This window comes from Rhipicephalus sanguineus, chromosome 8 (genome assembly GCF_013339695.2).
Source record: "Rhipicephalus sanguineus isolate Rsan-2018 chromosome 8, BIME_Rsan_1.4, whole genome shotgun sequence".
Taxonomy (NCBI): Eukaryota; Metazoa; Arthropoda; class Arachnida; order Ixodida; family Ixodidae; genus Rhipicephalus; species Rhipicephalus sanguineus.
Genome location: NC_051183.1, coordinates 46,491,643 through 46,507,556, shown reverse-complemented (window position 1 = coordinate 46,507,556; position 15,914 = coordinate 46,491,643). Strand labels below are relative to the sequence as shown.

Sequence of the window (15,914 nt, the reverse complement as noted above, 5' to 3'; positions counted from 1 at the left end):
GAACGCTCGATATAAAAGAGTGAAGCGAAACAAAGTCGATGATATGACCCTATAAGTGTCGCGGTATATTCTGCGAAATTGCGTAACAACATACATACAACTTGCATGAAACATTAATGCAACATCGTCGTTCTGCATCAGCTTGTCAGCCACAAGGAAACCGAAGCAGAAATTCCCGTTGTAGTGTAGTAATTGCGAGCCCACGCCTCATTCAATACAGAAAGGTGCAGTGAGCCAGTACGGAACATTATGCTGTGACAAAGGCAAACATGCTATTGACATAAAGCACCGTTCATAGGAAAGTCATGTGACACCAGGGTGTGACTTGATGAAGGGGTGGCTACTCACAGCTTGTTTATATCAGCATTTCGAGCCTTCTCCGGTGAAATGGCCGGTGAACGAGCCCAGTGCCGCATCAGGAACACTGCCGAACCGAAATAACTTGAACTTGGGTGAGCTTGTATGGTTCTATGAAGAGCCTTCCTGGTTAGCCGGTTGTAACAGAAGCCCAGTTCCGCACCGAAACACTAACGGGATGGAAGAAGTGAATATTAGGCGGCCTTGTGAATTTCCCTTCTTTGTCGTCGCTGTCAGCTGGTCGGATCGCACGCCCAGTGCAACACCAGCAACACTGCCGGGGCCCGGGACGGAATTAAAAATGAGGCTAGCTTGCGTGCTCTCATGAAGAGGCTTCATGGCAAGCTGGTCGGGACACAGGCCTATACTCGCCGACAACTTTTCTTCGCCACGAAGGGAAAGCGACGGGGGCGGATCTTCTGCATATATAAAACTTTCAGCATTTTTAACTACATCGCGGGAGTTTCGACCGCACGTAGTATCAGGGCACTACAACGGCGATAACCTGCGAGACAGGCAGTACTACGCGCAGGCGCACAAGGCAGCGCAAGCGAAAACGTCCTCTGCCACAGCTTTCTCGCGAGCTTCAGGCGGTTGTGCCAAGCTGAGCGCGGCAGTGTGCTGTCTATAGCTCCGTGCAAAATACCGATTTTTCATCCGTTTGTGTGCGTGCGTGTAATACATAAAATCAAGATACAGCAAAATATGACCTAAAATAAAAAAGAACGGCCATGCTCTTTTCTGCGTGTGAGCGCTACAACAAGCACCAAAATATGAGGCTCTTATTTGTGTCACTAATTCGGCGCGTCGTAAAAACAGACGCGTGGTGGGAGTGCAACGGTTCGTGTAGACGCGTCACCATTTCCACATTATTTTTGGCAGCGTCATCAGAGTCATCAGAGTATCGAATTGGGGCTTGAGGCTACTCGCCATACGCTCACGCGTTTTCTCTCACATGTGTTACAATAGAACACATAAAAGGCGCGACTTTCTCGCAAATGCACAAACGCAAAACCATAAAGCACAAATTTCAACAAATATCAACATCTCACCGGTGTGTGCTGCCTCCTGTCTCGAAAAGCTTCCTGAAGCAAATCAAGGCTTTTTTTTTATCCTCACGTAGAAAATGGACGCCACTTTGGGACTACATTCATTAGCGGTAGCACTCGCGCAATGTGGCACTGTATACTTGGCTTCATTGCCAACAAAGTTGTCGGCGACTATGTATAGTATCAAAGCACAAAAGCTGCCCAGACGGAAGAACTGAAAAATGCGTATGCTCAAACTCTTTCATGAAAGTAATGAAGCGCAGGAAAACACGACGGCAGAAGACAGTGAGCAAGTGGCCGTCTATGCTTGACATTCTTGTGTCGTTGCCATTTTTGCGCTTCACTGCCTTACCCGCGAAGGTGGTCTAGTGGTTAAGGCACTCGACTGCTGAGCCGAAGGTGGCGGGATCGAATCCCGGCCACATTTTCAATGGAGGCGAAAATGCTTCAGGCCTGTGTACTCAGATTCAGGTGCACGTCAAAGAACCCAGATGGTCGAAGTTTGCGGAGCACTCCACTACGGTGTCCTTCGTAATCATATCCTGGTTTTGGGGCGTTAAACCCGAAGAATTATTATTAGGTTCAATACCTTCGCGAGACCAATGATCTTGGTGATGTCGCCAGTCTGACGGCACTGGCATGAGCGGGGATACCTCAAGTGCCATGTGGCCGCTGAGAACCCGTTGGTACAACGGAGTTCAGTTGCAAGAGAGCCACAGGCGCCGCCTCCAGCAAAGAAGAGAACCTAGACAGAGCCGGGACAGCAAGAGGGCATCAGGTGGTGCCGAATCAGAGATTGTTGAAGCAGCCCGCGATTATGGCCTACGCAGAAGCTGGTGCATACGGCGAGTCAGTAGGTGGCTGATACAGAAGACGCTCAAGCGCGGCACAATCAGCCTTGGTGCCTAGGCCGACACAGATCCGGTCAAGTTATGCACCTGAGTACATTGGCCATCGGCCTCCACCCGGGTTGAAAACTGTCGTACATACAGCGTCTCTTCATTGTTCAAGAAAATGTAACGTGTAAAATGCGCGGGAGAAGTTCCTACTACAATGAGAGTTTATCCTCGTAGTAATGTCTGTGTTTACGGCGCTTGCTACTAAAATAAGGCTTCTAGAGGCTGCTAGCAGCTAATTATCTATCCTATTTCCTGCATCAGAAAGGGCAAACGCGCTTAGCCTCGTAGAAATCAACAATTGAAATAAAGGTAACGCGTGTGACCTTCCAATGTCCGCGCTTGAATTTCATAGGCCGTAATTTACGTACTCCATATTGCGTGATGTTTAAATAGCGTACTATTTTACGTGGAGCAAAAATCTACGTTGTAGAGTGCTTTCATTGAAACGACGGATCGTCTAGACTGTTGTTTGCTCCTTGGTATCGGATATCTCAGACTTCTGCCACATCTGAGCAGATCTGATAGACGAAACGGGCAGGGCGACAGTGAGTTAATGTGACATTTATATACGTAATAAACAGATGCATTGCATATTCGGCGCTGGGGCCGAAAGCTTATCGGGCTAGCACTGAGATGCGACGACGACCACGGATTTCATCGTTCGCTGTCCCTTTGTCTCCGCACGGCTCGGTTATTTGTTAGCCCTGAGATCCGTTGCATCAGCGAGCATTTCGAAGCCTCCAATCATAAACCGCCGTAGGTTGCTTGTTTAAATCGGACCAGTGGATGAGAGGGCTTGCCGCCCGTTGCGTGAGGAATTCACGTTGGTTACGTCAGGTGCCCGGCAGGAGTTGCCGTGGGTTGCATGTGCGTCAACCTTTGAGGCCTGCATGTCCGGAGCGGCAACACCTTCCGGGTTTGCCGCTCGTTACATCAGGCACCTCTCTGATGTTGACGCTGGTTGCATCAGGTATTCCATCGGTGTCGACACCACTTGCGTCAGGCATTACACCGGCTTGAATACCACGCTGAAGCAACGAATTTTGAGTGGGAAGTCCTGGCACAACATTGCCGAGCTTGTCAGATTAGACGCCAGGAGACAAGCCTACGTCCTGCCTATGTGCTATCTCCGCAGATATCTGCACATATGCTGAGTAGTGAAAACACAGCGTAGGCATTCTATAAACGGAAGCTCAGAGGAAGAGCAGTACCGGCAACTGGTGCTGCTCTTCGTGGAGTCGTGGAGAAACCAAAGACTGGTCCTTGGTAGGATGCCTGGCCAATGTGTATGCTATCAATATTAAGCGCCCTCTTACGTATATTTACAAGTTTTGCGAATGAAGGTTACGCCGTCCTAAGCGACACAAATAAAATATCACAATCAAATGAAAAATAAACACAAATCTGCATATGTTTCACGAATCTAACTCACGACGTTTGCCGCAGAAGCGTAATACTTTAACCATTACGCCGTCAACACTCTTTTTAGGCATCGATGTATGATAAAACACCGTGCGAATTTGCACGCGAGGAGGTTATCACTTCGAGACCCCTTATATTGCCCTATTTATTTGGAAAAGAACTTGTTGCAACGAAACGAATCATGTAAATGGGAAAACATATGCGTAGAAGGATTCCTTCGGGAGACGCGAAGTAGAGCGGACGTGCGTTCGATGGGCTCCGTCGCCTACGGCCGCTCGAGCACCAGTTCGTTTCGTCGGTTTGTTGGACTCTAGCCCCAAGGTCAGGCCTTGACGAACAGACACCGAGGATATCATCATTTTCGAGGTGAGTCCTCGTTTTTCTCGTCTTCTGGGTCTTCGAAGTGTGCGACGCGCCGCATGGTGAGCTCAGCCTAACCCTACCGCCCGGCCTATCGGCGAGCAGCCACCGCCGGCGGCTACGCCCGAAGACCGCGTTAGCCATGATGGAGACCGTGGAAGGTACGGACATCGATCCGGAAGAATTTAACGTGCCGGGACAGTGGTACGTTAGCAAAAAAAAGGGGAAAGCGGCCCCCCTAGAGAACAACGAGGCACGCCAAATGGAACGCCAGGCGGAACGCGACATCGAGCGGCAGCGCGCCGCTGACAAACGCGCAGGGAGAAAGATAGCGGCGAAGTCGGTTGAAAGGCAAACTGCCCGAATTCCAGACGGTGCCGAAAAGATCATCATGAGACCTCGCGGTGGCCTCGTACGTCTGCTGAAATATGGAAGTGCCTATCTGGCTGACGCAATACTCTGCGCGGCAGGCGTCAGCCTAGACGCGGCTGGAGAGGACGTCTTCTCGATGAACTCGAAACAGCATACCATTCTCGTCGCCACCATCAACGCAGAAAGGAAGAGAAAATACGCCGACTTGAAGCTCCTCATGTTCGAAGGGGAAAAGATCGAAGTGACTACGTACGTCGCTATGCCGGAGGACTGCGGAAAAGGCGTCGTGCATGAAGTCCCTTTGACGTACTCCGACGCCGATATCTTGCAGCGGCTGCGAACCTACGGGAATCCTCCGGTCCTGGGAGTAAGAAGACTTGGAAAAACATCGAGAACAGTTTTGATATTGTTTGAAGACAAAGAGGTGCCACGGTGGGTGCGACTCACACCCATGGCGCAACGCTGCGTAATTTACCGCAAGAAATACGAAGTTTGCATCGCCTGCGGACGGCTCGGACACCGCGATGACGTCTGCCCGGACCCCGCGAAAGTGAAATGTCGTGGCTGTGGCATGGAGCAACCGCCACAAGGCCATTCATGTGAGCCCAAGTGCCAACTGTGCGGGAAAGGACACTCGCTCGGTGACAGAAAATGCAGAGAACTTTACCGCGTCCCCTACGAGGTGAAGAAAAAGCAGTGGGAACGTAAGATCAACATGCGACAACAGCAGCAACTTCAGAAACAGCAGCCAGCTGGGGAGACCGCTGAGGGGACTCCCCGGGGTCGTTCTAAGGAGAGGCGCGACCACGAAGACTTTTGTGCCACAACGGACTCCTTCCCGAGGCTGGAGGAGACCACGGAGCAGCAGCATGGCCGCTCGAGCTCCCACACGCGGGGCCGCTCTGGATCCCGATCCAGGGAGAGATCGAGCTCCAGAGACCCGGCGCAACCGTGGCCAAGGAAGCGGAGCCAAAGCAAGGACCAAAACAGTGTAAGCTTTGGCAGTGGGGTTTCCCAGGCAAATGATAAGCAGGCCGAGGAGATCGATAAATTACGGAAAGAGGTTGGGGCGCTTAAAGAGGTCATCGAAAAGCTCACTCAGGAGCTTCATAGACCAAAACTGCAGGCGCGCACGGGCTCCCCCTCCCCCCAAAATGTGCAACCCAGATTGGTATCTAAACCCATCCCCCCGGCCCCTGCGGCTGCACATCCTGCGCAACCTGCAGCACCGGAGGAGGAAAAGATGATCGTAGAATCAGCTAGACCACCCCCAATGAAACGCAAAGGGGAAGACGTTGATCCGTTGGTGGCACTAGAGAAACGATTAGAAGCCAAAATCGATGCTAAATTCGATTCTTTCATGGCCCAAATTATGGGAGCAATACGACAGACTCAAAGTCAGATTAACGGCCTTACCGGCGAAGCACAAAAGCACAGGGCAGAATTAGTTGCCATCGGAGAATGGCAATTAAAAGCGGAGGAAAATTTTGACCAGCTCCAACATGGCCAGAGGCGCACCAAGTGAGTCTTTGATCTGGCAGTGGAACTGTCGCGGCTTCCAACGCAAGCGAGCGTTAGTGCAACAACACTTGACGCTATTAGATGAGAAACCGCTAGCTATAGCCCTACAGGAGTCGGGCAAGGCAGCAAAACTTTCGGGATATCAAGCCTTTTCCAGTGACAAGGGAGATAAATCTCGCGTCACAACGTTGATTAAGCGGAACATTGCGGCGATCGAGCACGAAGTCAACTCGAGAGAAATTGAGGCAGTACTCTTAGAAATTCTTACGGGCCGGAAAGATGAACCGAGCGTATTCCTCTTAAATTTATACAGTACACCGCGGCAGAGAAAAGTGAGATTCAGGGCCCTGTTTCGCAAAGCGATTGAGGCAGCCGGGACGAACCCCTTGTTAATAGTGGGTGATTTTAATGCAGCGCACCCGGAATGGGGCTACTCTAAACAGGATCCAAAAGGCAGGCAGCTATGGGAGGACGCGCACGAGCTCGGCCTCACCCTACACACGGACCCTAGTAGTCCGTCAAGGGTGGGTAACAGCGTGTGCGCCGACACCTCCCCTGACCTGACCTTCTCCAAGAATGTGACAGATCTGAAATGGACGAATTCGGAGTGCAATTTCGGTAGTGACCATTTCATTTTGGCCTTGATTCTTAAAAAGGGGGTGAAGACGCGTCGTGCGCGTCAACCGAGGATCACGGACTGGGAGTTATTTAGAGATAAGAGAGATCAATCTGCCACAGATAAGATCGAAAACATAGATAAGTGGACAAAGACCCTCGCGCGTCACGTTGAAGAGGCAACTAAGACGCTTGACGGAGACGATGCCCCTGAAATAGCCGATAGCAAACTCCTTCACATGTGGGAGGCGAAACGTTGTATGGAGCGCAAACTAAAGCAACAAAAATGGAACCGTAATCTTAGAAGGAGGATTGCCAGACATAACAAAAATATTGAAAATTATGCGATCAAATTATGCGAACAGAATTGGTGCAGCAGATGCGATGAGATGGAGGGGGGCATGAGCCTTGCCAAAACGTGGGGTCTGCTGAGACACCTGTTAGACCTGACCAACTCGAAAACCCAATCGAGTATTAGACTGTCAAAAGCCAGGCACGCGTTTGAAAGAACAGACGCGGAATTTATGAACAAGCTAACCGCCCTGTACATTGGTGATACTCGCAGTACTGACCTCCCGGAATATAACGGGGCTCCCAATGAGGAGCTCGACGCACCCTTCACGGAGGCGGAGGTTAGGGCTGAAATACTGGGACTAAAGACGAAATCCGCCCCGGGACCTGACGGGATAACAAACAAAATTTTAAGAAACCTCGACGACGCTTGCATCAGCGCTCTGACAGAGTACATGCAAGAAATTTGGACTAAAGGCGTGCTACCCAGCCAGTGGAAGTCGGCAACTGTAATTCTAATTCCAAAGCCAGGCAAACCGCCGACAATAGAAAATCTAAGACCTATTTCTCTAACCTCGTGCATAGGGAAACTGATGGAGCGCGTAGTTCAGACCCGACTGACGCACTTCATGGAAGAAAACGACCTGTGGCCGCACGAGATGGTTGGCTTCCGACCGCGCTTGTGCACGCAGGACGTAATGCTCCGACTCAAACACGATATAATCGAATCGCGTTCCAGAGACGCTAAAGTAATTCTTGGCCTGGACTTGACCAAGGCCTTTGATAATGTTACACACGAAGCTATCCTCCGCGGTCTTCAAGAAATCGGGATAGGAGCACGAACATACGATTACATTAAGGATTTTTTGTCAGACAGAACTGCCTGCTTAAAGTTCCAAAACATTGAATCGCCACCAATTCACTTAGGGAGCAGGGGTACGCCGCAGGGCTCGGTTCTCTCTCCGTTCCTATTCAATGTGGCGATGCGGGGCCTCTCCGACGCATTGAAAAACATAGAGGGACTAAAATTTAGTATGTACGCGGATGACATCACCCTCTGGACTAACCAGGGGAGCGATGCAAGCATCGAGGAGCGCCTGCAGGTGGCGGCCGACACTGTCGTAAACTATGCTGCCAGTAGGGGTCTTTCATGCTCTCCGCAAAAATCGGAACTATTCGTGTATAACCCAAAGTCACTCCGTTGCAAGCACAGCTCGGAATTTGATATTAAAGTAGAGGGGAAACCCGTCCCAAAAGTGAACCAAATCAGAATCTTAGGACTATTCATTCAAGAGAATGGACATAATGATGGGATAATAAAAAAACTGGAGGGATTTGCAACGCAAGCCCTTGGATTATTTAGAAGGGTTGCGCTGAAAGGTCGTGGCCTGAAGGAAAGAAGCTTGCTCAAACTAACCCAAGCATACGTATTAAGCCGTGTGAGCTATGCCACGCCTTTCTTGGGCATCAGGTCTGAGGAGAAGAGGAAACTCGACTCGCTCATTCGACGGTGCATAAAAAGGGCCTTAGGCTTACCAATCAGCACCTCCACAGAGAAGCTTCTCTCTATGGGAGTGCACAATACTTGGGACGAAATAGCGGAGGCTGTTAAAATTTCACAGCTCGATCGCCTGCAGGCAGAGCTATCCTCGATATGGTAGGCCTTCAAACCGATAGGGGACCACGAGGCAAATCAAATATCCCGAAAGGCTGCCGAAAAAATCTAATTATTTCCCCCCTCCCTCGAAACATGCATCCCATATTCCACGCAGAGAGGAGGGAAAAGAGGGCGCAAACTCTAATCAAGCGCTTTGGACCAATGGACCACAAGTTGGTTGCGTACGTGGACGCGGCAAGTGGCAAGTCGGGCGCGGCGGTCGCCTCGGTGGTCGACGGCCAAGGTGCCCCCGTATCGGCCGCCACCATTAGAAGCCGCAACACGGAGACGGCTGAAGAACTTGCAATAGCGCTCGCTTGCGTTGGAACGGAAGCTCATTTTATAATTAGCGATAGCAAAACGGCCATCTGGAATTTTGGAAAAGGTCGCATCTCGCCCGAAGCGGCAAGGGTTCTGTCCGGTAGACGGCTGAACAGAAAAATCAGCCTAATTTGGACCCCAGCACACACGTCCGTTCCTGGCAACGAGGCGGCCCACGAGTTAGCCCGAGCTCTCTACTTCCGGGTGACTGTGGAGCCGCCCGACTGCCAGAACATGGACGAGCGTCTGCAAAGTTACACCGAAATCGTTGAAAATTATCGGCTACTTCGCAGAGTGGTGCCACCACCGGATAAAAGCCTGAACAATAGGGAGGCAGTCGCATGGCGGCGCCTGCAAGCTGGCAATTTTGTAAACCCGGTCTGGGCATATCATGTTCAGAAAGATGATAGGCCAAACGATAGGTGCAAGCACTGTGGGGCGAGAGGGACCCTCGACCACATAATCTGGGAGTGTGGTAGCTCCCCAGGGGCTAAATCAAATATCAATTGTAGAGAGGCCTGGGAAGCCCTGCTGCGGAGCGAAGAACCCGCTTCACAGCAACAAGCCATCCGCCTGGCGGAAGAAGCCGCGAGGAGTCAAGACCTCTTCGCCTGCTTCTAATCGCGGAGGTGCCGGCCCCCGTTGCCTAGGCCTGTGTGCCGAGGACGGGGAGTAGGGGGCCTCCTTTTCTGGCGGAACAATAAAGTTGTTATCATCATCATCATATGCGTAGAATTGAAGAGTTGAGGCTTTAAGCCAATTTGAAATTGTGTGGACTGGTTACAGTCTACACTCTGTTTTTAAACGACTTCCTCAGCAATTGTTCGTCGTGTATTCCGTCAACATGTAAAGAATGCAAAAGGCTCCAATCCTCTGCGTTCGTAAAAGCAAGAGGAGGTAAAATGAGTCAGTGCCAAGCTGTCGTGTGAACTTTCTTTATTTTTCTCCATGCATGTGCTGTGTCACACACTATATTGAACCCTCATTAACTCCATCCTAATTTCAGGCAAGTGCACCAGTTCGTACAGTAGTAATACTTGCTATATATGCTCATTAGGTTATCAACAAATGAGCCTACACCTCCATTTTGCATAATGAAGGACATGCCCGATTAGAGTCGACATAAAAGCGTTCCGTACGTTACTGTGCTTTAATTCAAATATGCTGTAAGCTTCCGAGAAGGCCCGAGATCTATTATATTTGTTACAGAATGCGTCACGTACATTGCGACGACGTATGTTTCACTTGAAGAGCGTTGTGTGCCCAGCGTTGTGTGTCCAGCGTTGTGTGCGTCTGCCTTCTTTCTCGTGTCCCGTGCTTTGCTATTTAGCTCAGATATCAACTCTTCTGCAGGGTGCATTCTCTTGGTGAACAGTGCATTTACTAAAATAATTATCGCCGTTGGTTCCTTTCTGATTATCGCCGCGCTATATACATCGTGACCTATATAAACTACATAAAAGTACATCAGGAATAGTAAAGCAGAAAACATTCCGGTGAGAAATGCTTAACTGAAGCTCTTTTTTTTTCGACTTTTCTAGGCTTTCAGGGGATCGTCAACAACCTGACTGCTGAAGCGCTCAGTGGTACATCACTTCGAGTTTCTTGGGAAGCTCCTGTTGAACAGGATGATCTGAAAAGTTACCGTGTATCTTGGTGGATACATCGGGACAACCAGACCAACAAGGCTGGCAACAATACGCTTACGATGTCTTCCGAAAGCGCAAGCGCAGTTATCGACGGTCTGAAGCCGTACACAACCTATGTGATTGAAGTCATTGTGCAATACAAAACGCGCCTCGTGAAGTGGCACGGCAGCCCACTACTCCAGTTAGCGACAACGAAACCAGATGGTCTGCCTGCCGTTAAAAGTGTCCACATCGCAACGACGACACGGACCTTGTCGTCATCGGACGTCGTTATCTCCTGGACTACCACTCAAGAAGAGACCTCGGGTATTGAGGTGAAATACCGTGTCTCACTTTGCATTGGGTCTAATTCAAGCAACCAAGTGTGCCGCGTCGAATCGGTGAACGCACCGCTCACGCGCGTGACGTTTGAGGGGGTCAAAAATTTTGCTGCGCTGGTAGCCGAAGTCCAGCCTTTAGTCAAGACAGAAAACAATGTATTCGAAGGAGCTGGAGTTGAGAACACTGGCCTTAGTTGGACACCCGACATTTCGGGCTTGAGCGAACTTACGGTAACGGATGTAACGGAGGACTCCGCGTTGGTTTCGTGGTCGAAAATACGAGATTTCGACAAAATCAATGGGGCGCATTACAACGTCATTCTGAGCATTCAGACTTCGCAAGACGCGGTCACAAATGACACAGTGAAAAGTCCTGACTGGAATGTTGCGGTCAGTGGTAGCGTTCCTCAGGAGAAAGGAGCTGTTGTACGAAATGTGACGACAGTTGACTCCCAGATAGAACTGGATAAGCTGAAGCCGTGGAAGAACTATACTGTCACCGTGACGCCCACAGTCGTTGGCGATGGGCAGTTCTTCGTTGGCAACATGCAAAGCAAGGACTTCACAACTCTAGTCGGCGGTAAGTTCAGCAACGTTCCATATCATTATACAAACGGGCAGTACGAGATTAGCCGTCCAAACTGATTGATTGTTTTCCTCGTGGCGAATTTAAGGAGAGAATAATTTAAGATCTAGGACAATATACTGGTGCATCATACCAGACAAAAGTAACTGTAGAAGCATTTTGTTGCTTAAACGTTTCAGATGATCAAACAAATCAGATTTGTCATATCTGGTCATTAAGTAAGTAGTTTGATTAAATGCGCACTCCGTATATCAGACAGCCAAAAGAACAGGCTATTAGTGGGTTGGTAATCAGATTACCTTAGTCTGCGCTTTCTAAGAACGCATGCCTCAGCACTTTAACACGAATACTAGATTCATACCCCGTAAAGCAAAGAATGATTCAAGTTTCTGTGGCAAAATTCAATTAGTAGAAACACCGGTGTGTATTGTCAATATTTTGCAAACGAGCGGCGAATGAAATAATGAGAATGAGACAAATTAGTCGTTCATCTTTTCAACGCTTTTACCTGGAATATATTGTGCGAGAAGGTGAGGCTTGCAAACATAGACGCAACAGGACCAGACAATACATATGCGCTTTGTCGTTGTTGTTTAGACGTCAATACTAGCGGAAAGGTGTGATTCAGCCAGGTTCTCATCCCCTGTGCAGTTGCTGCTGCTGCTCTCTTTCGATCCCCGTTTAGGGTAGTGGACTGCACGCAAACGCATATTTTTCCACTTTGTTCAAGAGGATGGGGGGTGGGGGGGGGGGAGTAAGCAGGGATAATTGTGCTTTCTCACAACAACACCCATCCTGTCTCCGCCATGTACCCTAAAATATCCACCATTGGGACGCAAAACATTCTATTTAACAGTGCATTATGGTAATTTATGATGAACAAATTTCCTGAAGGATTATATCAAATTCCTTTTGCCTAACTGTTACTGGTGCATATTTTGTTTCATTCGACCACTTTACAGCGCCTGGAAAGCCGAGGAATGTTACCGTAGAAGAAAAACTCGACGGGCACACGCTCAGGTGGCTTCCCCCGGAGTCGTGGAACGGACCTCCAGGCGGCTACGAAGTCAGCTTCACCTGCGTCAACGGGGAGGTGAAGGGCAACAGCACGAGCGTTACGCTCGAAGCGGACAGGACTGCGCTTCGCATCCCGACGCTGAGCCCGAACGTGCCGTGCACAGTCAGCATAAGCGCGTACAGCCTGTACGAGGGTGAACCGATGGACGGACAGAGAGTCAGGGTTCGCTTCACGCCTCTCGCCAGAAGAGAGGATGCCGCATTCGTGCATCCCACAATCAACTGAGCAGTTCAAAGCGAGAACTGTAATTGACTTGTAGGTACGGAATCCCCAAGGTCAGACAGCGCAGGTGGTACGAAATACGGAAGAAGTATACAATGGAGGCCGTGTACTTTAAACTAAGGTTCAATTGCATGAACACAGAGACATGAGAGCCAAAGAGAGAGAAACGCACAACAGAGTTCTGCTGCGCTGTCAATCTGTGTATCTATTTGCTATCACATTTCGTGCTCTGATATTAGGCAAAGTACTATCACCATCGCGGTTAGCGAAAAATAACCTCCAGTACATATGTCGCATAATTTGAGAGGAATTTTGACTTGTAACACAGCCCGAACTAAACTAAACATGAAGCCATTATCATTCACCAGAATCCAGCAAAAATGACTGGGATTCTTTTGCGCTTCCTGCGAGAGGCCGGTTTATGTGATACTTGGTGAGATATACTGCATGGAAAAGTTGCTCAGGCGTAGCAATTGCCGACCTCGTATGGTAGGCACCACCTGTTGCTAGGTGTAGAAATATCACCACTACCACCATCATTTTGCATATCGTTCAATTAAAACTAAGAGAACAAACGTGTACAGTCTCATGAACTAAACTAATTTTGTGACTCTCTTCTGAAATTATCACAAAGACCTTTGTGTCAGATCAACGTCGAAAGAAACCATTCAAGCGTACAGTTTCTAAATGCCTAATTGTTACACTGATGTGGTTTCGACTTCCGCAAAAAACCTACGAATGCTTACTCAGACACTTGTCATGGCATGAATCGCTACTGCGTAGCCAAATACGTGGACACACGCTGGCTTTGAGAGTACGAGGACGGGATTAATTCATGTGCGCCGGGGACGCAGCATATTACCCATGTGATGAAGCTCCCTCTACAGTCATTGGTATTAGCTTAAACCTTTTTCGATCACTGGCTTTACTCAACATACAAACATAACAAAGAAGAGACGTTTCGCCACCTATAACGGTGGCATCGTCAGTACACAAATGTGTCAGTACAGAAATGAGTACGTTCACATAGATAGTAGTTCAAGCAGCTCTGTTAAGCAGGGCAACGACGATAGAATATCCTTTAGGTTTATGCGTAAGGTTAGAACAAGAGCAAGGTGGACATGTCTCAGAATTGAAGCATAAAGCAAATGTTTCCTGGGCGAATTCTAGGCGAATAAAATTTGTCTCCTGTCTTGCCCACATTCTCAATGTTGTTGATTTGTTGAAAAGGTCGCGCAAATTCTTGTTCAAACTGTAATTGTCTATTGGTTTCTAAAACCACACTGTACAAAAAAGATCGAATGAATGAAGGGCTCATTCCTTTGTTAGACACAACTTAACGAAGCCAATTGACAACTACACTAGACACGGACAAGGGACATTATAGTTTTAAACTGTAGTGTAGTAGCTAAGACATAAATGGAACGGTGTTAAAGTGGGTATTGACTTCGCTAGGGACCAAAGCTACTACCTTCAGATAAGGACTTTTGTGACAATGTGACTAAAACCACATTTATTGACTTGACCTTTTCAGTTAGCAGCCGGCATTTTGACGTTTGTTGCTATTCTCTAGGCGCAGCTTTTACTTCTGGTTGTTCCTTATGTGCCCAAGAATATCCAGTTCCCGCGACCGCGTCATCGTCAGCGGCGAGAGGATACCGCGCTGAGAGTGAACAATTCTATTGCCAAAGGCCCTCATTCCTTTAACGCAGTCGATTCGTGCTACCTGACAAAGGAATATTGACGTGACAGGAAGCGGATGGTGCCATCACCGACCTACTGCGGCTGCCTCTACCATGAATCACTCGAAAGTTGGATGTTTTTCACCAAACATATGTTGTAAACAATGATTAAGGCTGTCCGGTTGTGTAAAGCCAATTGAGTGGCTTCATTGAACAAAGATTTTCCTACCTTGATTCGTGAGTTCAGAACAGCGTGAATCTGGCCTTCGGGGGTGTTTTATCTGAAGAAGGCCACAGCTCGGCCGAACTGTTGGAAATAATAAAGTTTAAAACTTATCGTAGGTATGTCCTTTTGTTTTTATTTGGAAGATTGTAACCCGGCCAGGATCGCACTAGCGGTGCCTGAAGGAACAGCAAAGCAGGGCGGACTTCCTGGTTACTCTTTATTTTTCTATTTCTTTCTTTCCTCTCATGCTCTCTATTTCTTTCTTTCTTTCTTGTTTCACTCTCTTTCTTTCTCCCTCTGTCTTGTTCTATGTTTATTGATGTCCCTTTTCTGTGTCTGTTTCTAGTGTTATTCTTTCTGTGTATGTTTTATCTGCCTTTCCATCATGTTTCTCTATCTTCTCTTTTTTTCTCTCTATTTTTTTCTCTCTTTTTATCTTTCTGCACTTTTTTTCTCGTCCATCTCAATTATTGCTTCCCACGCCGGACAAAGCGGCTCAGCCGGAGAGTGGACGTCGGGCGCACATGTTCGGCGAGTGAAGCAGAAGATGAGGACTAGAAGGAAGAGAGCGCGCGCTGGCAGATTTATTGCACTGGACGTGCTAAAAAGGCAGAGGCCGTTCATGATGACGATAGATTTCTGTCGGCACGAACAGACTTACGAGTAGCCTAACAGCTCTGCAGTAAAACAAACGCCTATTTTTATTACGTTTCGTCCGGAGGCTAGACTTTGTAAAGCGTAGAAATGAAGTAAAGATTTTGCGCCGCAATCGCGGTTCGTCTACCTCAGGTCGGGGCAAGGAAGAAAAGATAGAGATGAAGAGTGGGTAATAGGCAGAATTCGAAAAAAAAGGAAGCATTGGGACACCCCACTTGTGGTGCGAAGAGTGAGGAAACAGCCGAGGTGGCGGTCTTCGCTCCTTTTACCCCCTCCTCCTCACCCTCTCATCCATTTCCCATCTCTCGCTACACTACACTCTACAAGACTATGCTAAGCTTTATCGTCTCCCATCGCACCCAGTAGGACAGCACCCACTACACCATTATTCGTCTTTCGGCGTATAAGCGACGTACACGCTACACATCTGTAAGGTACTACGTGCACTTTTGATGCTGCATGTGGCTGATGACGACGAAGAATTATAGCTGAGCACATTGCAGTGGGTGGGAAGCATTAAACCACCCACTCGTTGCGCAATTAACATTGTGTGCTGACTGGTTGTTATTTTACTATTCTGTGAGGCTATATTACACAGGTTAACGGGATTCCTTGCCCGATATGACGCCT

At 48.6% G+C, this 15,914-nt stretch overlaps 1 protein-coding gene across 1 annotated transcript in view; it reads left to right on the top strand.

Moving 5' to 3' along the window:
* LOC119403191 (phosphatidylinositol phosphatase PTPRQ) overlaps nucleotides 1–13,797 on the top strand; it is a 43,225-nt gene extending 29,428 nt beyond the window's left edge. The window contains exons 13-14 of the mRNA XM_049418146.1: nucleotides 10,406–11,413; nucleotides 12,382–13,797. Coding sequence (XP_049274103.1) covers nucleotides 10,406–11,413; nucleotides 12,382–12,722 — 1,349 coding nt within the window. The 3' untranslated portion in view covers nucleotides 12,723–13,797. The remainder of the gene's footprint in view (nucleotides 1–10,405; nucleotides 11,414–12,381) is intronic.
* The last annotated feature ends 2,117 nt before the right edge of the window (nucleotides 13,798–15,914 follow it).